At 61.4% G+C, this 26,324-nt stretch overlaps 1 protein-coding gene across 3 annotated transcripts in view; it reads left to right on the top strand.

Moving 5' to 3' along the window:
- The window catches only part of ABLIM2 (actin binding LIM protein family member 2), a 104,819-nt gene extending 78,808 nt beyond the window's left edge, over positions 1–26,011 (top strand). For 2 of the 3 annotated variants that reach the window (XR_013996029.1, XR_013996030.1), the window contains 4 exons: positions 5,967–6,028; positions 10,711–10,765; positions 12,256–12,336; positions 24,404–26,011. Coding sequence is in view for 1 of the 3 variants with exons in the window: in XM_081091869.1 (XP_080947995.1) it covers positions 5,967–6,028; positions 10,711–10,765; positions 12,037–12,044; positions 12,256–12,336; positions 24,404–24,517 (320 nt within the window). In the remaining 2 variants the exon portion in view is untranslated. Of the gene's footprint in view, positions 1–5,966; positions 6,029–10,710; positions 10,766–12,036; positions 12,045–12,255; positions 12,337–24,403 lie in introns of all 3 variants that reach the window. The other variant, XM_081091869.1, reaches the window with a different exon arrangement.
- Positions 26,012–26,324: the final 313 nt, after the last annotated feature.

Raw genomic sequence — 26,324 nt, 5'->3', positions numbered from 1 at the left:
GTGTGTGAGTGTGTGTGTGAGTGTGTATGCGTGAGAATATGTGTGTGTGTGTGTGAGTGAGTGTGTGTGTGTGAGATTGTGTATGTGTGTGAGTGTGTGTGTGTGTGTGAGTGTGTGTGTGTGTGTGTGTGAGTGTGTGTGTGTGTGTGTGTGAATGTGTCCACCCGCCACGCTGATGCTCGCTTATAGTGACAGTGCCGTGACTGTGTCATCCGCTCACCTCCGGCTGGCGCTCTGGCGCCCTGTGCTCTGAGTGGAGGCCACGGTGCCAGCCTTTGCAGCTGTGACTTGACCTCTGTCCTGGTGACTCTGCCTCGCCTCCCGCGTGCAGGAAGGTAGCAACGAGGGCCCGGCTACTGGCCGCCTCGACCAGGCGTGCCTTGCTCCCCGCCAGCCTCTGGAGAAATGTGGGCAGACGGGCAGCACGCACAGAGGGGTCTCCACCTCTTCTCGGGGTTCCTTTGAGCCCCCAAATGTGAGTTCATCGACACCAGTTCCACTGGCAAACCACTGTTACTAAGCAAATCGTTTGCACAGAGCAGGGCCGCCCGCCTGCACCCCGGTCGCTTTCACCTGCAGCGCGCCCAAGGAGGGTAGGCCTGTGACATCCAACACAGTGGGCTCTCAATAAATGTTTGTTGAATTGAGATGCGTTACATTCAACGGGTATTTATTGAGCACCCACTCTGTGCCAGACGCTGTGCGGGGCGCCAAGGGGGAGACTGAGGAGACGAGAGCAGCCCCCGCCTGGAGAAGCGTGCAGGGAGCCCGGAGAGCCAGAGACGCTGGCGAGAGCAAGCACACGTGCATCCCGCCGCCCACCAGGGTCCTCCTTGGCCTCCTGGGGGCCGGTCACAACCTCACCCCACCTGTGACGCCATCAACACATCTCCCGTGGGATTGAATCATCATTCAGTCATTCATCCGTCTGTCCACCACGCATTTGTTGAGTGCCTACTATCTGCTGGACCTGGTGCTAGGCAGCGCAGAGGTGGTGGTGCGCAGGGCCCGGTCCCCATTCCCCATCAGTGAGAAGCCCATTGAGCAGCAGTGACAAACCAGAGTGACAGCCCTCTCCTGAGCAGTGGGGCCTCCTCTGCACATTCATGATAGACAGCTGTGTGTTTGCCTTCTTGCCACGCACACGCGTGCTCCGACTGCGTGCCATAGGCTGTATTGATGAGCTGGGTGCTGCACGGGGAAGGGGTGGCACTGATGTTTTGTTATAAGAAACGGGTCTTGCCACTTATAAGAGGAGATGCAGGGCCCCCAGAGGAACTGAGGTGATGGCCCCCCTCTGGCCTGGACCCTGTGGGTGGGCCTGCGCTCTCGGGGTCCCACCTTCCTAACCTTCAGGTGCTTCCTCTCTTTTGAGGTTCCCCCGCGCCCCTCTGGGTGGTCAGACTGGAGGCTGCTGGGCAGAGTGAAAGGGATTGGGGAGCCCAGATAAGCAGCATGGGCCCCTGGACAGTGTAGGTGGCGGGACCACGTGTGAGCAGGGAGGAGGGTGGGGTGGGGCAGGATGATGCGGGCAGAGGCACCTTTATGCAGAGGTCAGGAGCGAGCAAGGTGGGCTCTTTCTGCTGTGGCGCCTGCTAGGGGTGGGCTGACGGGCTAGGAGTGCAGAGGAGGACTGGCCTGGAGACAGAGTCCCAGATGGCCCTGGGCTCATGGCAGGGGGTGGCCTGAGTCCCTGGACTTTCCCGCCGTGTGCCTGATAAAACGTGTTCCTGAGTTCAGTTACTTTCTCAATAGGGCCTAAGGCCCAGATGAGGTCCTTCTCCTGATTCAGCCCAGCTACTCCCCGGGCCCCTCCCTTCCCCATCTTGCTCCAGCCCAGCTACTCCCTAGGCCCCTCCCTTCCCCATCTTGCTCCCAAGACCCCTCCCTTCCCCATCTCTGCGGAACCAGGACACTGGAGGAAGGAGAGAGGCGGTCAGGGAAAGGCACCAGGGATGGATAGCGCCATACAAGTGGAGTGGGCCCAGAAAGATGGAAGGGGCAGCCAGCAGTGCTGTCAGCCAGGAAGGGCAGGGAGGGAAAGGCCTGAGGGAGCTGGAGGGCTTGGGTCCAGCAGCCCCAGTGTCCAGCAGGGGCCAGGAGGTTAGCTGGAGAGAGACTCCTGCAGAGAGACTCGGCCAGGTCTTTGTGCAAGGACTTGGCCTCCAGCTGGATGGACAGAGTACTCTCTGGCCCCTCCCTGTGTTTGGCCCCCAGGGTGGTGGGAGCCCCAGACGTCAGGAGAAGACCTTGGCCCAGGAAGAGCCACTACTGGCCCCTCACTGGGAGAGACCCCCGAAGCCCAGGTGCAAGAGTGCAGCACCCCAAGAGCCGCTGCCATTCATGGGGTTGGCTAGGGACCCTGCTTTTAGCAAAAATCCCTGTGCCCCACTGTGCCCAGCAGGCTTGCCCACCGGCCCAGGGGCTAGACCGTGTGTGGCTCCGGTGCTGTGGGCAGGGGCACAAGCCATAAGCAGGCACGAGTCCCTCGGGAGCTCATGGTAAGGAGCCAGCGTCTCGAGTCACACCTCTCAGGGCCTCCTCGGTCCCACTCCACCGCTGCCATGGCGTCTCGAGACACCCCTTCCCCACAGGAAGCCCTGCTCCCCCGTCAGCTTCTGTGCCGCCCCACTTGCACGTAGCAACTTCTTGGTGGGTGCTTGTCGGGCAGTGCGTGGCTGGGTCTCCCCTTCGTGGGACTCGGCGCTGCTCTGGGGCTGGCGGAAGGATGGGGGTGGCCTCAGCTAACACAGGCAGCAACAGTGTCCGCGAGATCACGCGAGGGTCGGCAGAATCCATTAGACCTGGGTATCCATCCAGTGGGGTTTGAGGCTTAGCTTATCTCTTGCTGTGTGACCTTGGACATGAGTGCAAACTTCTCTGCATTTGAAGTCACCTCATCTGGAAAAGGGGGTGATCCCGTCCTCCCGGCGGGAAGCAGCTGGGCTCAGGGCTCCTGTGTGGGCACCCAGCGCCCTCTGTCCTGGGCCCTGTGGGGTGTCATGGCAGCGAGGGGTCAGGACTACCAGCCTGGCCCCGGATCCCTCAGCGCCCCCTTGCTTGCTTCTGAAGCCCGAAACTCAGACCCGCCAAGGGGCCTCCTGTTCAAAGTCACTCGGGGCTAAAGGGGTTCCAGGTCCCTCCTGTCTCAGATGGGGACATGGAGGCCCAGAGAGGAGACCCACGCCCGCACAGAGCCACGCAGCTACAGTTATCCACACATCCCTGAACGGAAAACCACTCATGGGTCTGTTGAAGCTGACGAAGACCTGCCCGCAGAATGGCTTGCTGGCCAGCCATCCACAAGCACCCCTGGCGAGGCCACTGCGATGGGTTCAGAGAGCAGCCTCAGGGGTGTGACAGTGGAGACCCCTCTCTCCTGGCTCTCCCCCATAAAGTGCAAAGGAAAAATCCAGAAACAATACAGCAGACGACCACAGAGCTCTGCAGGGGGGACAGGAGAAGTGGACTGGCTCGGGGCCTTGAAAAAGGCAGGACTCCATGTGTCACGGCCCATGCAGTGGCATAAGGCGACCAGGTGGGTGTTTTCCTCCTCAGCCACACTGCAGATATTGAGCCGGAGGCCCGTCAGCACCCCTCCGCCTGGAGAGCGCGCCCAGGGGAACATGCTCCATCCACAGCCGCTGTCTCCAACCCACCGAGGGGCACAGAGCATCCCAGGAGGTACAGCTCACTCCCACACCAGGTGAGCCCAGCAGACCAGGAGGGCATTGGACAAGCATTCTGAAGACTAAATTGTCATCAGAACCACAACCCATAATAAGCCAGGCCCTACTTAGTAAACCTAAACAAGGTGGCAGCCTGCTAACTAGGAGACTCAGCTAGAACCCAGCGTCTCCCAGGTGTCCAGGAACAAGGGAGAATTAGTCTTCACACTGAGAACCATGAAGATAACTATTTGAATGAGAAAAGACAGCAGACGCAGCACCAAGAAAAATCAGATGTTAGGAGGTCCCTGACAAGGATCTTCAAGGCAACCATCACTACAGTGCTTCAACAAACAATGACAAATACTTTTGAAATAACCGGGGGCGGGGGTGGGGGGGGGGGAGAAAATCTCACCAAAGAAATAGAAAACATAACCAAATGGAAGTTACAGACCTGAAAAGGAAAACAACCAAAATAAAAGTTTTTCTTGATGGGCTCAATAACAGAACAGAGAGGATGGCAGAGGAGAGAATCAGAGAATCTGAACAACAGAAAGGAAAGAGCCTCAGTCTGTGGGACAATAACTGTATCATGAGTGTCTCAGAAGAAGAGAAGTGAGTGGGTCTGAGAAAGTATTCAGAGAAACAATGGTTCAAAATTGACCAAATTTGACAAAACACGTAAACCCACAGGTTCAAGAACAGGTGAACCGCAAATAGGATAAATCCAAAGTAACCTACTCCAAAAACACATCGTCATTAAACGCCAAAAAGCTAAAGATAGAGGGGAAAATTCTCGAGAGCAGAATAAGACAGATTTTCTATAGGGGACACCAGTTCACAGGACAGCCGATTTCTCGCCGGAAACCATGGAGGCGAGCGGGAAGTGGCACCACATTTTTCAGGTGCTGACAGACAATTGCTGTCGACGTGAATTCTGCTTGGCTGAAAGTATCCCTCAGGAATGACTTGGAAATAACGACATTCTCAGATAAAGGAGGCCTTGTCTTGCAACCCAGGGGGCTGGGTGACCTGGGACAGGTCCTTCTGTGTCTGTGCCTCCATTTGCCCTCTGTGAAATGGGAGGAGTCGGCCAAGTCACTTTTCTGGAGCAGCCGTGGAAGAGGCTGGGAGGGGGGGGGGGGCAGCCCAGCGGGTCTGGCCCCAGGCCCCTCTCCCACTCTGCCTTCCAGCCCGACTTTGATCTGTTGTGTGTGTCAGAGTTCGACTAAGATTTCAGGTGACAAGAGGGTTCCTCTGCTGGGAGGAGTTTGGAAACTCTGACCTTGATGTTGCAAAAGGCCCTTCCTGACCCACACCCAGAACCTTCCGAAGGCCATGGGGCTAAGCAAGTCCCCGAGGCAGGGCCCTGAGCGGAGGCAGGTCCCCAGATGCGCCTGTACAGGATGTTCCTGTCCTCACTGAGTTCTCGGGGAACCCTCACAAGGAAGGGCACCTGGCCCCTCAAACTTCGCTCGGAGGGGGTTGGTGGGGCCTGTGCACTGCACCCACCTCCTGAACACCCAGGGTCAGGATCCGCATCCCCTCTGAGCCCTCGTGGGCAGCCCGGCGGCTCCCAGGGTGCTGGCCTTTGGCCCTGAGCATCGTTGCCTGAGCAGCTGGGTGCCGGCCGGGACTGGGGGCCAGGACTCCCAGAGAAGCAGACATGGGCTCTGTGCTTGGGGCCCACAGGCTATGGGAGGACTGACAGCTTGGACCAGGCCTCTGGAGGTGCTTCCGGGTGAGGACCCGGCCTCTCCAGGGAGCCAGGACGCGGGCCTTGCTCACGTCTGCGCAGGAGGGCACTGCCGGGAGCCCCGCTCCGCTCTGCAGACGCGGCCGCCGGTGTGAGCCACAGGACCAGGGGTGGGCTTCCCATGGGCGGCAAGACCCCGTGTCTCAGGCTTTGAGAGCCGCTAGGAATTAGGGCTTCAACGTGAAATGCCCCGCTGCAAAGAGCTGAGGGTTTGTTTGTAATGAAATGGTCTGCAGGCACCTTCGGTTGGTGGTGGGCCTACTGCCGCTCCGGCTCCAGGCGGCCCAGACTGACCCCTGTGGGCAGAACACAGTGTCCGCCTGGGTGGGGTCAGGCCCGAGGTGCCCTGGTGTCCTGGGCTGGCTCGGGGACACACTCCCCCCCCCCCCCGGCTTCCTCCTCAGTCCCTGGGGACAGAGGTCAGGATGGAGGCAGGGCGTGGTCCTCGGGCCCTTCTGTGTCCCCTGCCGGCCCACACCCTGGCCTCCCTCCGAGGGGCCGCGCCTGCCGCGTGCGTGACGGCTGTGCTGTGTCTGTTTCAGGATTCCCCTATTCCAAATCTGACCCTCTCCCAGGACACGGGAAGAATGGCTTGGACCACCGGGTAGGTACCCCCTCCCCGGCCCGCGGTGTACTAACCTCGCTGTGAGCCCGAGCGGTCCCCACAGCGTCCTGACAGCACAGCTAGGAGGGGGGCCCGGGACCCCGCTCGCCCGCCTGCCTGTGCCTGCTGCTCCACGGGGCCCGCCTGCTGCTTCTCCAGACCAGACAGAACCGGCAACACCCCTTCTACCTTCCCGGGAGAGCCCCCCGGCCCCGGGAGTCCTCAGCGTGTCAGGGCAGGAAGGTGGGGGGCACCTCCGTCCTTCTCCTGTGACCTAGAACCTAAAAGGACCTTAAATGTGAGCCAAGGACCCTCTTCCTTCCCTGGGGCCCGGCCCCTCCTGCCATCACCAGCACCTTTGCCCCCACGGCAGGTGTCATTGGCACCTGGGTGTCACTGGAGGCCACACAGCAGCTCTCCCCAGCTGCACCCCCGTGTCCCATCTCGGGACATCCAGGGGGCACTCCAGTGGCTTGTTGCCTGACTGTCCCCACGAGGGGCAAGACCCTCTTCCCATAGTGAGGACCCCGCCCGGGTGGGCGTGATGACACCAGTGACCATATGTTTGCACGCACACATATATGCATGCACACACATGAACATATGCACACACATGAACATGTGCACATGCACATATGCACGCACATGCATGCATGCACGTATGCCAGGCCCCAGGAGGCTCTGCCCGTGGGATGCTGGTCCCTAAACAAGGCGATTCAGCCTCAAGGCTGCTCCGTGGCCGCCTCGCGATGAGTGGGGCCTGGGACAGCTCCTCGGCCTCCCCGGGGTCTCACAGCCGGGCCAGGCCCTGGGACGCGGCCCCGAGCGCGGGCGTCCCTCGGCCTCTCCGTCTGCCCCGGCCCTGTGGACGCTGCCGTCTGTCCGGCCGGGTCGTACATGCCGCCTGCATTTCGGTTTCCCCCATGGGGTCTGCCCACCCTTCGTGTCCACGGGGAAAGTGGGGGGTGAGAACGCAGACGGTGTCCCCCCGGAAGCTGCCGGGGTCCCGAGGGCGGGGGGCGTGGTCCAGGCGTTCTCTGCTTGCCTGGCAGCTTCCTCTGCCTCGGGGGCTGCGGGCCGGGGGTCCTCCCCCCCTCCCCCTGCAGCCCAGTCCCTTCCGTCTTCAGAAGGGAGTTCAGAGAGGCCGTCTCCCTGCTCCTCTCGCCTCGGGTCCCCGTGCTGCCTCCTCCCGGCCGCCTGCCTTGGCTCCCAGCCCCATGGAGGCCTCCCAGCCGCTGGCCTTGGCCACCACCCCCTCAAAGGGCTGGGGGACAGCTGGTCCTGACCCTGGGTGGGCAGGTCCCCATCCGCTCTGGAGCAGGACTCGGAGCCCCGCTGGGCGCCCGCTGGCCCTCGGGGGCGACGGTGGGGCGGGCGGTGTGGCTGCGTGTGCGTCGGGCCCGTCGTCGCGTGGAGAGGACTTTGCCGTTGCTCCGCGGGGCCCGTGACTGTGACGTGCCTCGCTCTGGTCCTCTTCTCCCTGCGACACTTTCCCTCCATCTGTTCTCTTCCCAAGGCTCACGGGCTCTCCTGCCTGTGTCTTGGGGGAGGCAGGTCATGACCTTTGGCTGTCCCGCCTTCCAGTCACCCTCCCCGCAGGCCCCCAGGGGCCCTCGTACACCCACTTCGGTCGAAGGCCTGCAGGGCTCCCGGGTCCCTGAGTTGTTTCCTGAGGTTTTTTTTACGTCCAGAAAGGTCTCTGGGTGGCCTAACCCAAAAGCACAGGTGCAGTGACCAAACCCGCTAACAGGAAGTCCTGAGGGAAGAGAGGGAGGAAAGGAGGGGGAGAGGGGAGGGGAGGAGATGGGGGGAGAGGGAGGGGGGAGAAGGGGAAGAGGGGGAGGGGATTGGGGGAGTGGGGAGAGGAGGAGAGGGAGGAGAGGTGAAACCACAGAGAAATCCTATCGAACCTACCAGAGAGAGAGCCTTGTTGCCGAAAACCATGGGGCTCAGGTCCGAGCCTCCTGGTGGCGGGCACAGCCGTGTGGCTCCCGTCGCTGGGAGGAAGGGGACCGAGTCATCGGGAGGCACACGGGTCCCATTCCTGCTCTGAGGGGTGTGTCACAGGGGCCACCCCTGCTTGTCCCCGAGCTCCTTACAATGTCCCGAGGCCCAGCCTGCCCCACAGCCCGAGCCTGCGGGTGCCCTCAGCTCCGCAGTGAGTAGAGAAGTCACTGCCCGCTGCTGGCTCTTCTGGGACACGTGCCTCCTGCCCCCCAACCCCGGCCTGTTCTTCAGAGAAGGGCCCCTGGCCACCGGCAGATCCCGGTGGGAGCCCTAGGGGAGTCCCGTCTGGAAAACCCCGGTGCTAACTACGAACAGACTGAATTCTCCTACAAGAAGGCAGAGTATCCGCTAGGAATTCACAGTGCAGAGAGGGGACCCCATGCCCGGGCGCATTTATAAAGCAGGTTTAATACTCACAAAGCTAAACTCACCCGGCTCGGTACCATGCAAGGCCATCGGTCGCTGTGGCAGCCACCCTGGCAGGCGGTTTGAAATCAGAGCTAGTGAAAAGTAATAAAAAGCACACAGAGCAGTTGAATAACGCGGATGGCGAGCCTCCCCTACTAGGCACGTGAGAAGCATGGCAGGTGTTCACGTGTCCACGGAGCATGTCTAACCGTGTTCATGTGTGCGACTGAGGAACGCCTTCACCCGTTGAAGAAGCCGATGTTTTCCGGCTGGAAAGCTGGACAGAGCACGTGCATCAGCACCAGGCGCCCCAAGTTCTGGCGGGGGTTGGGGGGCAGGGGGTGCCTGGGCAAGTGACGGACATTTCTGAGTCTTTCCGAGTGTGTCCTCACCTCTTAAGACTCCTGTGAGCACATCAGGGCTGTAAACTCTCATACGCTCTGCAGCGTGGTTCCCACACGACGAGGTATTACAACAGCCAGTCCCTACCCCTCCTCACCTCCAGACCAGCGGCTGCTGCGTGGAGTGGCGGAAGCCAACGGGACTCTAGGGAGGAAAGTGCATGGCCAGTGTGAATGGCCACCACTCCGCTCCTGCTACTAGCAATCCTTGAAAAGTAAAACTCAAGTGCAATGCTTTGCAGCGCCATGCATGCGCTGTGCGGTCTTGGGCAAGTTGCTTCACCTCTCTGAGCCTCGTCCATAAAATGGTAGCAACGAAGCCCACCTCCTAGGGGTGCCGTGGAGATTCGTGAACGCGGCTGTCAGAGCAGCTGACACAGTCACACCAGGCAAGTGGGAGAGGGCAGCGATGGCCGCTTTACCTCCGGTGATCCTCTGCTGAGGACCGCGGGGAGCCCACCAGGGCAGCTGCTGGGGGTTCCCCTGGCCACGGAGCTCTCCTGCCAGGGAGGGCGGGAAGACCCCAGGCCCAGCTGGCAGCTCTGGCTGACCCTCCGCTCCCCTCTGCCCCGGGCGATGCCCTACCCTTCCTCCCGGGAGGCTCTGTCTCATCTCAGAACCTGACAGAGCGCAGGAAGCTGGTTGTGGCCCCAGGAAGGGGTTCCAGCTGCCCCGGTGGCCCTGGCGGCCAACTTTGATGGCCTGTGGTGCGAGACAGTGGCCACTAGAGGGCGGCCTTTCCATTCCGTGTCCTAGAGGGGAGGTGGCAAGTGGCTGGCAGGTGTGCCCTGCTTTGTCCCAGGAGGAGGTGCACCTGGGGTGCTTGTCAGTGTCCTGAGAAAATGTCTCCAAAAAGGGTTCTTGCAACTCAGGAGACTCCCTCTGTCACAGAGAGTCCGTCACCGGGTGGGCGCAGAGCTGGCAGGGACTCCAGGGCGGGGAGGAGGTCGGCCTGTGAGGCACGTACGAAAAGACTCAGTAATCAAGACCAACGCGTTTTAATGCGATGGTTTTAAAAATCCAGATGAATGCAGACAAACCCACGATGAACAAAATATCACACATTTACCGAGACCGGCTCCGGCCCTGCACTTCACGTGCTCTCCCCCTTGCTGCCTCAGTTTCCCCTCTGGGCTGAAGGACTTGGGCCTGGCTGCCCTCTGAGGCCTTCGTGCCTTTCGCCCGGCGCTGGGGCCCTCACTCCCGCCTCTGCGTGAGGTAGGGCTGGAAGCCCTGTTGCCTCCCTGGCACCTGCAGGTCCCTCTCCTTTGGAATTGAACCCAGTTGAGAAGAGCTGTGCCAGCTGGGGGCGGGGAACCCCGCGGGCTCGGTGCCCCCGGGCGGAACCTTCCGGGGTCTGCAGGGTGGCTTCTGCGGGTGGGCAGAGGGAGAGGATCCCAGACATGAGTGGTGGGAGGCAGTGAAATGGCAGAGCGAGGGCAGGTGAGGGCACCACCTGAGACGGGTGGCGGGGCTCGGTCCCGTGCAGCCTCTGTGTGGAGTCCTCGCGACGTGCTGGCCCCTGTCCCAGCGGCTGTGCAGACACCGGCCACCGAGCTCTGGGGACAGCGGGGTCTGGAGGAGGCTAAGGCCCCGGGAACAGCTTCCACGCTGAGCCACCCCCGGGTTGTGCCAGCTGCAGAGCTCAGGGGCCAGGCCCCGGGGCGTCCTTACGGCCATTCAGCAGGAGCTGCCTGGACGGGCAGGGTTGGCACAGGCCAGGAGGCGGCAGCAGCCTAGAGCAGAGCCGCTGGGTGAGGGCGGCACCCCGGGGAGTGGGGGCCTCCATTGCAGCATCTGCAGGCTCGGTGATCTGACCCTCCCACCCCGGCCTGCCTCCTGCTGCCCTCTCTCTTTCTCTTCCAGAACGCCAATCTGGCGCCTTGTGGAGCAGACCCGGATGCCAGCTGGGGCACGCGAGGTACACGGAGCGGGGACCCTAGGTCTCTGGCTGGGGCAGGGAGCACTAACACGGTCCCACAAACTGTTCTAACCACCCTCCCTCCCCCCGCCAGACTGCTGGCAGGGGCGCCAAGCCTGGCGCAATGAGGGGAGCCCGGGTGCTCGCTGCCCGCCTCCCCCTCGAGGGTCAGCTTACTCCGTTCTAACGTTGCCGAGGTGCTCTGCTCTCCCATCAGCCCCTGCGCTGACTTGTCTGTCACTTTGGTCACTTGGGGGGAGGGATCTGTGTGGGAATGACTGTCCCCTGTCAGGGCCAGGCCAGCCCAACCTCCAGGGAAACCAGGGGCAGCGAGGGAGCAAGTCACAGGGAAAGGCCCCCAGCGATGGATCTGGGCCACCCTCCCACTTTGCTTGCGTGGCACTTCAGCCAGGCGGGCTGCCTGCAGGAGGTTGGCAGGGACCCTGGTCACGTGGCAGGTGCCTGGCGGAGGCTCTGCCCGCTGGGAGCCGGCCCTGGGCCTGCACGGGCCGGCATTGCTCCCTCGCCCTGTCACCCCGAGTGCGACGGGTGGGGGGCTCACTCTCGCAGGCAGGATGGCACTGCAGAGTGGAGATGGAGGTGTCGAAGCTGCTCCATCCAAGTGGCACTCCAGGTCCCTGGCTCACAGCTGGCACGTCTAGAATCCCACGGGTCGCGTTGAAAAATTCAGGGACCGGCTCGCCTCGCCTAGGCCCCTGCCAGGGACTCTCCCCGAGACAGGCCTGCGGCCGGGGTCCCAGTGTCTGCCTCTGTGGGTGCTGGGCGCTCACGGAGCCTCCGCCCGGCCCCCAATCTCACTACGTAACAAGACCTTCTAGTCCAGGGGCGCCTCCCAGCACTGTGTCTGGAGCTCAGGAGCTTCCAGGAGGCACGAAAGGGTTAAGAAGGAAGAAAGTTAGAGGCTGGGGGCTTAGGCCCCAGGAGGCTCTGAGTCTCCTACCCAGAAGGCCCACTCACGGGGTAAACTGAGGCAGGCAGCGTTCTCAGGCGGCTCGGCCCAGCAGGGGAGACAGCGCCGCAGGGACACAGTGCCGCGTCCAGCTCCCAGTCTGGCTCCAGCCTCCTGCCCGCCTCCGGCTCTTGGTTTCTCCCTGGGACGGCCAGCTCCCTCCTCCGCCTGTGGCTCCAGGGCCGCTGCTGCGGGGACGGCCCAGCTGGCTGCAGGGCGGGGGTGGGAGGGTGCTTTCACCTCTGGGATGGGTTCCTGCGCTTTCTCACCGGCCCTGTGGTCTCTGCTCTTTCTCTTACAGAATACAAGGTAAGGGGCCGCCGCCTCGCTGACCTCTGACCTCTTCCTGCCGCGCCTGCCCAGGTTAAAAGTTCCTTTTGTTGTGCTTTTCCTTTGAGATGTGTGTCCCGTGCAGACGCAAGTATGTGCCTTCCTCCCCACCCACCCAGCCCGCGGGCCCGGCCCCCCTCTCATCCCCGCGTGCGTGTCCGCTGAAGCCAACCTGCCGCCTCCCCCACAGGTCTATCCCTATGATGCCCTCATCGTCACAAACCGGATCCGCGTGAAACTGCCCAAAGACGTGGACCGGACGAGACTGGAGGTGAGAGGGGCTCGGGGCGGGGGGTCCTCCCACTGGGGGCTCTGAGGGAACTGCCCACAGTCATCGCCTGAGTGTCCCCACCAGGCAAGGTGGGTCCGGCGAGACACGCGGCGGGACACGCGGGCGGGTCTGCTGCCCAGCACAGGCGGCCGTCAGAGGCCCAGCCGTTTGTGGTCGGGCAGGAGCGCTGGGAGCAGCGCCTGACTGTCATACTGTGTCTCCCCCGAGGAGGGAGGGTGGGAACCGTCCGGCCACAGCCTCCCTGGGTCTAGGATAGCACACTGACTGGGGGGGCAAGTACTGTCGGCCCTCGAACAGTGTGGGGAGGGGCACCGACCCCCAGCACAGTTGGAATCCGAGGGTAACGGTTGACCCCCCAAAACGTAACCACTGTGTCCAGGGGGTGGGTTCCAGGACCCTCAGCAGGCGCTCAAGCCCCTCCTGTAAAATGGTGCAGAACAGCACACAGTCAGCCCGCGGCTCCAGGGCTCCCATCGAGGACTGAAGATCTGCTTTGGGTCGATTGTGGGGGTTGGATCTGCAGCTGCGCAGCCCAGGGATGCAGGGGCTGACTGGTCGTTAATGAGAACGTCCTCAGAGCGCTGGGCCACGCAGGGAAGGCCCCTGGTCAAGGGCCCGCTGTGCTGCTTAAAGGCCCACAGGGGGCAGCACAGCGTAGGAACCGGTAAGATCCTTGCTTGGAAGAGCTGACTTTGCTGAGCACCTACGATAAGCCAGGTCCAAAGTGGCCCGCGGGCAGGACTTAAGTTAGTCCTCACAGTCACCCTGCAAAGGAATCGGCAGCCGGACGGTGGGGTTCAGGCAATGGGGCTCCCTGCCTGGGCTGGGCTCCCTGCCTGCACTGGGCTCACCGCCTGCACTGGGCAGGAATGTTCCGGTGCCTCTGCATGACGATTTCACTGGGTGTGAGGGGTCTGGAGATTCCTGAAAGCCCACCTGTGCCTAGGGCTGGGCACACAGTAGGTGCTGGGAGCATATGAAACCTACTGTGTGTCCAGCCAGCACCAGACCCTGCCAGATTGCCGGCCCAGGCAATGACTCAGGCGGCTGCCGGGAGGGGAGCGATGGGGCCGTGGACGCTGCCACATCCCGGCTGAGGAGGAAGCGCTGAGCTGGCCCTTAGAGGAGGGACGGGACTGTCAGCAGCAGAGAAGGGAGGACAGGACAGGGCCTGCCAGGCCCCGGGGCCGGGAGCACTGGGACGGGAGGCACCCGGAGAGCAGTGTGCACAGAGCAGGCCGGAGCCCAGCGCCCCTCCCCTTCGGGGCGCCCACCCCGTGGCCTCGAGCCGATCCCTGGCAGCCTCCGCCTGGCCCTTCTCTGCAGGGACGCGCTGTGGCTCCTCCTTGTTCATTGTGCGGTCTCGTCCCCAGTACAATGTCCCTGCTCTGAAAGGGGCTGCTGGCCAGAGCTCGGGGTCAGGAGCCGCCTGGAGGGGGCGGGCCTTACGGGCGGTCACTCCCCACAGAGGGGCTCAGAGCTCAGCAGGCTGCCCCCAGGCACAGTGTGGCTGTGGGGCCGAGCCGGCTGGCTGGCTTCTTCCCCTTGAGACTGGGGTCACTTTAAATGACTCCCCTCCCACCCCCTTGCACTACAGTACGTAATGAAAGGTGCAGATATTTCACTTTAAAAAACTCCGGCCTAGTGGACAGAGCGTCAGCCCTCGGACCGAAGGGTCCCGGGTTCGATTCCAGTCAAGGGCACGTTCCTCGGTGGCAGGCTCCATCCCCAGCCCTGGTTGGGGCTCGTGTGGGAGGCAACCAATCGATGTGTCTCTCTCTCTCACATCGATGTTTCTCTCTCTCTGTCTCCCCCCGCCTTCCACTCTCTCTAAAAACTAATAGAAAAATATCCTTGGTGAGGATTAACAGCAACAACAACAAAAACTCTGAGGACAGGAGAATGGGTTTCATCGCAGACCTGCGAGCTCGCGCCCAGGGTGCGTCTCCGCTGCTCTCCCCGGGCCTCAGCTGAGCCAGCTGGCACATTGGAAAGTTACCCCCCAGGCCCACCCCGCAGTCCTCGGGGCTTGGAGCTGGGATGCGGCTGGAGGGGCTCGGGGGCGGGGGGGGCCTCGTACCCCAGGAGAGGAGAGCTCCTAGTGTTTTCATTTCAGAGAAGGGAGCTTTGTTTTTAGTATAAAAACAATTCGTCACGCTTGTAAAACTCCAGAAAAAGACAAAGAACGTAAGCATCCCCCAGGGTCCCCACCGGGTCCTCCCTCCGGCCCAGCGTCGCTTCCTGCACAGGCACCGACCACTGACTGGTGCGGGGTGAGGAGGCTCTCGGGTCACGCAGCTGACACCTGCCTGTCTCTTTTAAACTTGTCGTGAACGGTTCCACGCCAGCTCATGTGGCCTCCCACCCCTTTAAACAGCTGTGTGGCGGCTCCGTGTCCGTGTCCTGCACGTGGGAGGGCCCCGGAGGCCAGGCATTGCTTCTGCTCGCGCCCCACTGGCTGAGTCCGTCCAGGACCAGCCCTGTGCCTGGGCTGGGCTGGCTATGTGCCAGCCGGAGGTTGGGCGGTCTGGGTGGTCAGCTGGCGGCCCCCGCACCTCTAGGGTCAGGAAGGAGGACGCCTCTGTCAGGCTGCTGTCCACCCCACCGCATGCTCCGCTGGGCATCACAGCCAGGGGGTGAGCTTGTGCCAGGCACTGAGTGGGTCCTGGGTGCAGGGCGCGCACACCAGCAGGAGCTCCACCCCCACCCCCGGTCTGGCGGGGGGAGGCAGACGTCAGTCAGCTGATGACCCCAATGGGTGCGCAGAATTATACGCCAAGAGAAGGGCTCTGGGGGGGGGGGGTTGGTTGGTTGAAAACAGGCCAGAGTTCACGGTGCAGAAAGTATGCCTGCATGTGTGAGTGTAAGCCGAGGGATGGCAGGAGCAGAGGATTCCAGGAAGAGTGCACGGTGCGTGCAAAGGCCCTGGGGCAGGAGGAAGCAGGGTTGTTTGAGGAGGAATGGTGAGGAGGCTGAGGTGGCTACACTTGAGCAGGGGGGCCCTAAGGATGGGCCAGGTCTTACAGGGCCCTGGGCCATGTTAAGCAGTTTGGTTTTGGCTAGAAGCATGGATTTAAAAAAAAATAACACATATGTTTTTATTGATTCTTAGAGAGAGAGGGGGAGAGAGATAGAAACATTGATGAGAGAGAAACATTCATAAGCTGCCTCCTGCATGCCCCCTACTGAGATCCAGCCCCCACGCCGGGCATGTGCCTGGATCAGGAATCGAACCGATGACCTCTTTTTTTTTTTTAAGTATTGGGTAGTTTTATTTCCTTCTCTTTTTTAAATTTTTTTTATTGATTAATGTATTACATATGTGTCCCTATCCCCCCATTGCCCCCCCACCCCCCACTCATGCCCTCACCCCCCTGGTGTCTGTGTCCATTGGTTAGGCCCATATGCTTGCATACAAGTCCTTTGGTTGATCTCTCCCCCTTACCCCCACCCCTCCCCTACCTTCCCGCTGAGGTTTGACGGTCTGATCGATGCTTCTCTTTCTCTGGGTCTGTTTTTGTTCATCAGTGTATGTTGCTCACCGATGACCTCTTGGTTCATGGGCCGACACTCAGCCATGGCGCCACCCTGGCTGGGCGAAGCAGTGGCTTGTAAGTCGGGGTTAAATGGTTAGGGCTGTAATGTAAAGCGACGCCCGGGGCTGCATTGGGAGGCCTGGATTGGCCATGTGGGTGCAGAGAGCCTGTTTAGGAAGGAATTCGGTCGCCTGAGCAAGAAATGATGGACAGTGTGGTGGCAGTACTGAGGCAGGAAGTGGGCGGGGCCCAGCAGTATTTGGGGGTCGAGGTGGCCGCCTTGGCAATGGGCGATGGTGGTGGTGAGACTCCAGGCTGTCAGGACAGGTGGCGGGCGCAGTGGTCACAGGGCAGAGTGCCAGGAGCCGGGACTCTGACAATGATTGACGCTCTGGCCCAGGACGCTCAGCGGGAATTCGGGACACTCAGAGCGAAAGTCGCCATGGAGGCCCCTGCCAGCACTTAGTAGGTAGGTGCTCAGTGAATGCTGGTGACTTTAGGGGCTCTGGGACAATCCCCTACTGTGGACAGTGACCACATGGGAAGCGGGCAGATAAATCGTGTGACCCCAATGGGCAGAGTGAGACCAGCAGGCCCCCTCCCCAGTTTACCGCCCTCCCAGCGATCCCACGCGCCCAGTCCTGAAGGGGACTTTGACAGTGACCCTCTGAGGGTCTGCTGTGCCGGGAGCTTCCGGTTGGAGGGGAGGGAGCCTTGCCTGTCCCCAGACAGACCCAAGTCCCTCTCCTCTGAGGCCACGCCCTGCACCTGGGCTGGCAATGCCAAGACACTTCACCATTGCGTTCATGGGGCAGCCTCTCGCCGTCCAGGGCGTCATTCTTAGGGTCGGGATGGCCTGGGTCCGGCTGTGTGACTGTGGGCGAGTGACACCCTCTCTGAGCCTGCCTCCTTACCTGTCGGGGCGTGGCTGCCTGTGCTGCTGGGCGGTGTGAGCGTGTATCCGTTGTTGAGAGGCAGTCACTGGGCCCGGCCCTGAGCAAGCCCAGGCGGGGGCAGCATGTCCAGCTCGGTGACTTGGCCCATGTCGTCCCCACTTTCCCAACCTGACGAGAGGCACGTAGGTGACAGCGGGTGAGAGAAAGCTTTCCGCGGGATGGGCTGCAGCTGGCCGAGCGCCAGGCTTGCTGGGCACTTCATGGCAGGCCAGGGGCGTGTGCAGAGGCAGCGTGGGCCACGGGGCTCGGCCACGGGGAGGAGAACGAGCTCGCTCCCGGATGCACAATCCCGGGAGCAAGTGGGGCTCTGAGGCTCTACCCGTCCGGTTAGGGAGCAAACCTTGTCCCACCGCTGACGCTGCCCTGGCTGCTCCAGGCACTGGGCACTGGGCACACGGTTTCACGCTCAGTGCGGCGGCTGCGGGCCTCGAGGTGGGAGTGCTGGAGGCCCCTCCTGGGCCCCGGCTTCTGGGAGGCAGAGCGGCTGCCTGCTGAGGGCTGTGTCACTCGGGGCCCCATGCCCTGCTGCTCTCTGCAAAAGGAATTTCTAACACCCCTTCCAGGCCTCCCCTGCCCAGCGCACCCTGCAGACATCCTGTCCCTTAGGCAGGGAACTGCCAGCCAGGGTCCTCGGGGCATGGGCCGCAGGAGGCAGGCAGGTGGCGGGTGGACGGCCAGACAGATGCAGGCAGACATAGGCCTGTACTAAGAAACGTGCTTACAGAATTGGCGCATGGAGCGGGGGCCTGGCAAGCCTGACATCTCAGCCCAGTTGGTGGAGGGGGGGGGGGAGGACCAGGCAATGGCTCTTTGAGGCAGAATCTCTCTCCCCGAAGCCTCGTGTTTGCTCCGAAGGCCTCCGTGGGCTGGATGAGGCCCTTCCCCTGCCCACCACCACGTTATGGAAGGACGTCTTTTTTTTTTTTTTAAGATTTTTTATTGGTTTTTAGAGAGAGAAGAAGGGAGAACGAGAGAGAGAGAGAGAAACATCTGTTAACATAAGAAACATTTGAGCCTGGAAAGAAATTTTGTGAGTTTCTTTGAGCCAAAATGTCAGCAATTGCTGGGGAGCAGGGACTCAGTGGGTTGGGATAGCGCTCCGGAGAATGGCGTTTCCCCCGTTTATACATTAGAGTCAGAGGAGGAGCCGCAGGTGGTTACAGGAAATCCATGGTGACAGCCAGAGAGGCGGGAGAAAGCGAGTCGGGGAAACCTCTGGGATTGGATAGAGTGAAATGACAGACCCATGCCGATTATAGGATAACAATGACAATGGGGGAATTGTGGTCCGGGTCCTGGTGCATTGGCTGTGCCCTGAGGGACCTGGAAGAAGGGAAGTTACACCACCTTGACATTCCCGAGGTGTGTTATCATAGGTGCAAATAAAAGAGGCTCAGTTAAGGTCAGAGACGATCTTTGTGACCATGAACTGCTTTCAGTTAAAGCTTTCATTTCAGACCATCCATCGTGTTGGGGTTATTTGAGGTCTCTGAGTTGGCAAGACCTCCATGCAGGCCTCCCCCGAGCTGGTCAGTCAGCATGTGGCCCCTTTTCTTTCTTTCTTTTGTTAAAAAATATATCTTTTTATTGATTTCAGAAAGGAAGAGAGAGGGAAAGAGAGAGAAACATCAATGGTGAGAGAGAATCATTGATCGACTGCCTCCTGCACGCCCCACACTGGGGATCGAGCCCGCAATCTGGGCATGTGCCCTGACCGGAATCAAACCTGGGACCCTTCAGTCCACAGGCCGATGCTCTATTCACTGAGCCAAACCGGCTAGGGCGGCCTGTGGCCCCTTTTCATCCACACATCGAAGTGAGACAGAAATGACGATCGGCTGCCTCCTGCATGCCCCTACTCGAAACCTGGGCTTGTGCCCTGACCGGGAATCGAACCAGCAACCTTTCGGTGGGTGGGAGGACGCCCAACCAACTGAGCCACACCGGCCAGGGCTGGAGGGTCACCTTTCCTCCGTCAGCTGGTTGCAGATGTGAGCCACGTCTGCTGCAGGCCTCCCAGCAGCCCCGAGGCGAGGTTTGCTGGCCGCTGGGCGCCAAGGCCTGGCCAGACTCACATAGCGTGTGGCCATGGGACAGGAAAGGGTGCCGTGGGAAAGGCGCTTCTTGTCTGCTGGGGGCGGGGGCCATGTCCCTGAGAGTCACTCCAGTCGGTCCTCTTTGGTTCAACAGCCCAGACCTTCCTTCCTGGGTGCCGGTGCTGGGCAGCGCGGGGCTGGGTGCCGGGCAGCGCGGGGCTGGGCTGACCCGGGAGGGGAGAGGCGGCTCACAGCGCTGCCCTGTGCTTTCCTGGCGGGGACGGGGCTGACTGACCGCACAGGGGGTTCGCTGGAGCGTAGGAGCCCAAGCTGTGGAATGTGCCTGAGACAGGAGGCCGGGCAGCTGTAGAAGAGCCTGCTTTGTTTGAACTCACCCGACCGGTCCGAAGAGACCCTGGTGGACGATGGTGATGCACAGACAGGGTCCTGAGGGATGGGCCTGCGCCAGCACCCAGGGCTCTCGGGGCCTGAGAGGGCTGCAGGGATTGAGGGCCCGGTTGGCTGGGGCAATCCCGGAGGGGCCCCTGGAGGAGGGGACCTTTGCACGGGGATCTATAGGACTGGGATGAGGAGGAGCCACTGTGCGGAGTGGGGGAAAGTGCATCGCAGGCCCTGGGGTGAGAAAGAGCCTGGCATGTTCCAGAAGCCAGAGGTGGCAGAGGGCTGGCACAGCGCCGTGCGTGCCCTGTGGTTGCCACTAACATTCCTGTACTGAGCGCTTGCTGGGGGCCGGAGGTTAAGTCGTTACCGGATGGTGGTTTCAGGAAACCTTTGCCATTTGTTCCAGGCCGCAAAGTTCAGTCAGAGATTCACTTCTCCGGTCACAGGGTGTCCCCCCTGCAAAGCCTTCCGGGTCTTCCCTGGTCCCGCAACCCGCAGCGAACTTGCCTGCTTTCTGACCCCCTCCAGCGGGAGCTCTGTGGGGGCGGGGGCCTGGTCTGCTAGGGTCAGTGTCCCCGGACCTGCTCCACAGGTGAAGGGAGGAGAGAGCGGAGCATGCGTGGGCCACAGCCCTCCCATGCTCTGCAGTCCTCCTCCAAGCCGCGTGCCTCCGAGCACCCCACCTGTCCCTGGGCACAGGGGTGCCCTGTTCCTGTCCTCCCTGGGCACCATGGCCCAGGGCAAGTTCAGCGGCGGTTGGAGCTGCTCCCCCTGTTGAATGTTAGGAACCCTTCATGCTGGTGTGAGACCCAGCCATTGCAGAAAAGTTAGTTACGTAACCTTGGGCGGAGTCAATTGTATTTAAAGCAAAGGTGCAAATAATCAAAACTCACCCCCACCCCCCACTCCTTTACGTCTCCCACCGCCGCTGCTGTGGATGCGACTGCACCGTCCTGTCTGTAGAACGTTCTGTAACCCAGTGCCAGGGGCCTCTTCTCCCAGCTCTGACACTGAGGGCTCTGGGAGGCTGGGGCGGGGCTGGCATCCGCCCAGGTTGAGGAGGGGGGAGGAGTTGCCTGGCAGGTGAGGAGGGGCTGGCGGGCCAGGCAGAGGAAGAATGGGTCACAGGCGACCTGCTCATTCCCACCCCCGCCTGTTTCCCGAGCTGCCCTCCCACTGGCTGTTTTCAGGGATCACAACTGAGCTCCATTCCCTCAGTGCAGCTGCGTGGGGGCGGAGCCAGGGGCAAGGGGGCGGAGCCAGGGGCAAGGGGGCGGAGCCAGCTTCAGGGGGTGGAGCGAGCTGCACAGGGGCGGAGCCAAGATGGGTTCCTGGGCTGTGTGGTCCTGGGTTGGAGGTCTTTGCAGGACACTGCCCTGGAGGGTCACCTGTAGGCAGACTCCCCAGCAAAGCCTGCAGGCCATGCCATGGGGGCCGGCGCACCCCGGGAGTGGGCCATCCCAGAATGAGGCTGACCAGCCCCTCTGCAAGGGCACCACGCCCTGGGCTTCCTTCCTGCTGGCTCAGGAAGGCGCTGGGCTGTGCCTGGCCTTGGTGAGAATCGCAAGGGGGTGAGAGGGCAGGGCCGCCCTCCTCCTGGGGAGCCCTCAGGAGCCAGGGGTCAGGGGGCATCTGTGTCCTGCTGCTACAGCGAGCACATGGGGCGGCGACAAGAGCCCTGGAAGGAGCAGGGCTGACTCTGCCTCATGACCGTGAGCGAGTTTATCTTGAGCCAGTTTCCCAGCAGCCACGGGCAGGGCCCCTCACCCCTCCCAGCGGGAGGCAGGGCACCCGGCCAGGTGAGGCGGACACGGGACCACAGAGCCGGAGCCGGAGGGGGGAACGGGTCCGGGCCGGCAGGTCCCTCCTCACTGACCCTCCCCAGCGCACAGCCCGCAGGCCCAGCTCTGTCCATACGGATGAGGGGCCAGGACCAGGCCAGGGCGGGCCCCTGCTGGCCGGGGACTTGATCTTAGCCCCACGGCCCCGAACCTCGCTTCCCTCAGCTGCTCTGGGAGGCGTGTGCCACTGAGCCTGTTCTGGTAGGTTTTAGGGCCTCGTGCTTCTCAGGTCTGACCAGCACCCCGTCATTGTGACCGGCCTGCAGGGCTGCCAGCTCAGCAGGGACCCCCTGCAGCGCCCGCCCTCCCTCCCTGCGGGCCGCACCTGCCTTCCCCGCTGTGGAGTGGCTCCTGCAGGTGGGGGCAGGTGGGGGCAGGTGGGGGAGCACCCCCATCGGCAGGGTAAGGATCACTACGGGTCCCGGCTGGCCCTGGCTCACCAGCCCACCCCTGAGCGGGCGCCGTAGACCCCCCGGGGCAGGAAAGGAGGGCACCTCCGCCTCTCCGAGGCCTGGCTCTGCTTCCTGAGCTGCCCCTCCCACGGCTGTTCTCAGGCGCCAGGACAGAGGCCTTGCTCTTGTTCATACGTGTGAACCGCCCCCAGCGGCACCCAGGCCGGGGTCTCTGCGTCACACACACCCAGTGGGTGCTTGCTGAGCCCGTGGGAGCCATGCCCCTTTCTCCCGCCCTTTCGTGTCTCCACTGTTCCCGGGAGGACTGTGATGTGGCCGGGACACGGCGCTGCTGTCTGCAGTGACAGGCCCGTCTCTGTGGGCGGAGCGGCTTCCTCCGCCTCCAGGAAGCCCCACCACAGCGCCTGCCCGGCAGCTCGGGATCCATCTTCCTGCTGCTCCTTCAAGTTCGCAGCACAGGCCCGTGGCCCTTCCCGGCAGAGACCGAGGCCAGCCTGCTGGGGCGGGGTATGTGCCTGGGCGTCTCCGTGTGTGTTCCTGTTGTGTGTCTCTGTGTATGTCCATGGATGTGCGTGTCTGTGTCTATTTGTGTGTCTCTATGACTGTGTGTGTCTGTGTATGTGTGACTGGTGTGTGTGTGTGTGTCTCTCTGTGACTGTGTCTGTGACTGTGTGTGTGATTGTGTGTGAGTGTCTGTGACTGTGTGTGACTGTATGACTGTGTGTGTGTCTGTGACTGTGTCTGTGACTGTGTGTGTGATTGTGTGTGAGTGTCTGTGACTGTGTGTGACTATATGACTGTGTGTGTGTCTGTGACTGTGTGTGTGATTGTGTGTGAGTGTCTGTGACTGTGTGTGACTATATGACTATGTGGGTGTCTCTGTGACTGTGTCTGTGACTGTGTGTGTGATTGTGTGTGAGTGTCTGTGACTGTGTGTGACTATAGGACTGTGTGGGTGTCTCTGTGACTGTGTCTGTGACTGTGTGTATGACTGTGTGTGTGATTGTGTGTGAGTGTCTGTGACTGTGTGTGTGATTGTGTGTGAGTGTCTGTGACTGTGTGTGACTATATGACTGTGTGTGTGTCTGTGACTGTGTCTGTGACTGTGTGTGACTATATGACTTTGTGGGTGTCTCTGTGACTGTGTCTGTGACTGTGTGTGTGACTGTGTGTTAGTGTCTGTGACTGTGTGTGTGATTGTGTGTGAGTGTCTGTGACTGTGTGTGACTATATGACTGTGTGTCTGTGACTGTGTCTGTGACTGTGTGTGTGACTGTGTGTGTGTCTCTGTGACTGTGTGTGACTATATGACTGTGTGTGTGTCTGTGACTGTGTCTGTGACTGTGTGTATGACTGTGTGTGTGATTGTGTGTGAGTGTCTGTGACTGTGTGTGTGATTGTGTGTGAGTGTCTGTGACTGTGTGTGACTATATGACTGTGTGTGTGTCTGTGACTGTGTCTGTGACTGTGTGTGAGTGTCTGTGACTGTGTGTGACTATATGACTGTGTGTGTGTCTGTGACTGTGTCTGTGACTGTGTGTGTGACTGTGTGTTAGTGTCTGTGACTGTGTGTGTGATTGTGTGTGAGTGTCTGTGACTGTGTGTGACTATATGACTGTGTGTGTGTCTGTGACTGTGTCTGTGACTGTGTGTGTGACTGTGTGTGTGACTGTGTGTGTGTCTCTGTGACTGTGTGTGACTATATGACTGTGTGTGTGTCTGTGACTGTGTCTGTGACTGTGTCTGTGACTGTGTGTGTGTCTCTGTGACTGTGTGTGATTATATGACTGTGTGGGTGTCTTTGTGACTGTGTCTGTGACTGTGTGTGTGATTGTGTGTGTGTGACTATATGACTGTGTGTGACTATATGACTGTGTGGGTGTCTGTGACTGTGTCTGTGACTGTGTGTGTGATTGTGTGTGAGTGTCTGTGACTGTGTGTGACTATAGGACTGTGTGTGTGTCTGTGACTGTGTCTGTGACTGTGTGTGTGACTGTGTGTGTGACTGTGTGTGTGTCTCTGTGACTGTGTGTGACTATATGACTGTGTGTGTGTCTGTGACTGTGTCTGTGACTGTGTCTGTGACTGTGTGTGTGTCTCTGTGACTGTGTGTGATTATATGACTGTGTGGGTGTCTTTGTGACTGTGTCTGTGACTGTGTGTGTGATTGTGTGTGTGTGACTATATGACTGTGTGTGACTATATGACTGTGTGGGTGTCTGTGACTGTGTCTGTGACTGTGTGTGTGATTGTGTGTGAGTGTCTGTGACTGTGTGTGACTATATGACTGTGTGGGTGTCTCTGTGACTGTGTCTGTGACTGTGTGTTTGTGTATCTCTGTGACTGTGTGTGTCTCTGTGACTGTGTGTGTGTGTGTGCACGTGCACTGAAAACTCTGGGCTCAAATTCGGTTAGGAGGGACTTTTGTGACTCAGGATGCAGAGGTTGGGGGACAGGGAGGGTTCAGAATCAGGTCCGGGCTTAGTTGCTCACTCTCCACGCCTCAGCCTCCTTGTCTGTGAAATGGGCCACAGTAACCCCCTGCCCCTCCTCAGACGGCACCGTGGGCACGGAGCACCATGGGCCTGTGCGCTCGTCCCTGGCCCAGCTGCTTCGGGGCAGGAGGGCGTCCCAGTCCCCGGTGCGCTGTGACCTGGGCTCCCAGTGGGAGCTGCGTGACCGAGTCTCTTTCCTCCGGGCTCTGGGCAGCAGGGCGGGCGTGACAGGGCGGCAGGGGGACCCGGGACCGAGGCCCACGCAGCCGAGGGCGGCCCCATGCGCAGCAGCCCTGCCTCTGGCGGCCCAGCCCAGCGGCACATGCTGAGGTGCTCACGCTCCCCTGGGGTTTCCTTTTCTTTGAAGAGACACCTGTCGCCCGCGGAGTTCCAGGAGGTGTTCGGGATGAGCGTGGAGGAGTTCGACCGCCTGGCGCTCTGGAAGAGGAACGACCTCAAGAAGAAGGCCCTGCTGTTCTGAGGCCGCACCCACCCCCGCGCCGAGGCCGAGCCCACAGAGCCGGCGCCGCGGCACCACGCACTCCCTCCTGTTGCGCTGCCTCCGGCTCCTCTGTGCCCACAGGGCGGGCGGGCGCCTGGGTGGGCAGGGGGCCGAGGGTGGGGCGGGAGCAGGTCCCACAGCACCGCGTGCACCTGAGATCCTGCCTGTAGTTTAGGGCCCTGGCGCCTGGCTTTGCACCGCCCCTTCCCCGCTGTGCTGGGCCCCAGCGAGATGCTGCGGAGTGGCTGTCCCCGGGGAGGGAGGGGCGTTTAGACAGCAGCCCGCCCTCCCCGCCCTGGGGGCACGGAGGGGACCAGGACCTGGGATCTGAGGGGGCTTGTCGGGGACAGGCCCGGACACCATCACAGGGCGCCAGTGTCCGCTGGCCCCGAGGGCACTGGCTCGTGCCCACAGCCCGGGGGCCCAGGGCGGTGCCAAGTGTGGGGTGACGAGTGTGGCCGCTGGTGGTGGCACAGGGCCCGCCTCCGGGCCCTTGAGCGCACGGTTCTCCCACGTCACCCCGATGCCTAAAGGATATCTTTAAAGTAACACAAAGCTTTATTTTACTAAGAAGTGTAGCCTGCGGGCCCTGAGGCGACGCTATGGAGAGTTTAGTTTGCAGCCCGCTGGGGGCTCCGGCCTCAGCCGCGCCCCGTGGTCTCCGTCCTCCGTGTCCCTGGTACATGGACTCCTCGTCTGTTTTCTTTTTGCTTCTCTTTCTTTCGTGCCTGTCACACGGGTCCCCTGAAAGGCAGAGCCCCCCGCCCCCCCCCCCCGCCCCAGTGCTGCGTGTACGTGCGTGTGAAGTCTGCGTCCACGCGATGTCCTCGCTGTTATTCTCCACGTCTCGGGGCGGACCCACCTCCCCGCCGGCCAGGGCCCCGGGATAGGACTTCCGTGGACTCGGCCCGGCGCCCCGTGTGGCTTTTTGGTGACGTGGCCAGCAGCGCCCCCCCGCCCCACCGTGGAACGCGCACCTGTGTCCCGGAGCCGTGCCGCGTGGGTGGTCCTGAGGCGGACACCGGCCCTCGGCGCAGAGGCTGCGACACTGTCCGATCGGCCGGTCGGCAGAGCCTGGGCAGAGGCCTGCGGTCGCGCTGAGACGCGCGGGCTGTCACCAGGGGTGGGCTGGTGCGGTCCCTGTCGCCGTGTTTGTGAAGTGCCTCGAGAGGCCGGTGGGAACCAGCAAGGCGTCGCCCGAGTCCGTTCCCGGCGTCCTGTGGAGCCACATCCCGTGTGTCCTGGCCGCCCCGCCCGTGAGTCAGCCTCGCTCAGCTTCCTCCCAGCCCCGCACACGCCAGGCTGTGGCGCCCGGCTCCGCGCCAGCCCGGCCCGGCCGGCCCGGGAGGGGAAATTCTAGCACCTAACGCGCTTCCGTCCACTTAGCGAGCTGAGCCCGAGTGACTGGAAATCCCCATCTCATGCGTGCGATGTGGGGCCGGGAACCTGGGAAATAAAGGACGGTGTGTTCTACCTGTGAGTGCCAAGCGCTTCTTAGACACGCGGCCCTTCCTAGCGGGCCGGGCCCTTCTCTGATGGTGCGTGGAGGGTCGCCCCGAGAGCTGGCACTGGGCGTGGGCATAGCGTGGGGGATGCCATTAGGGGCCGGACCAGAGGGTGGGATGGGGGGAGGCCACAGGCCTGGGACCCCTGCTTGCTCCAGGGCGTGGCTCGGCCGGACTCTAGGTGACTTTTTTAATATATGTTTATTGATTTCAGAGAGGAAGGGAGAAGGGGAGGGAGAGAGAGAAACATCAGTGATGACAGAGAATCATAGATTGGCTGC

This window comes from Myotis nattereri, assembly GCF_964212035.1.
Source record: "Myotis nattereri genome assembly, chromosome: 1".
NCBI lineage: Eukaryota > Metazoa > Chordata > Mammalia > Chiroptera > Vespertilionidae > Myotis > Myotis nattereri.
Note: the sequence above shows the minus strand (reverse complement) of the source record. Positions and strands in the feature narration are given on the sequence as shown.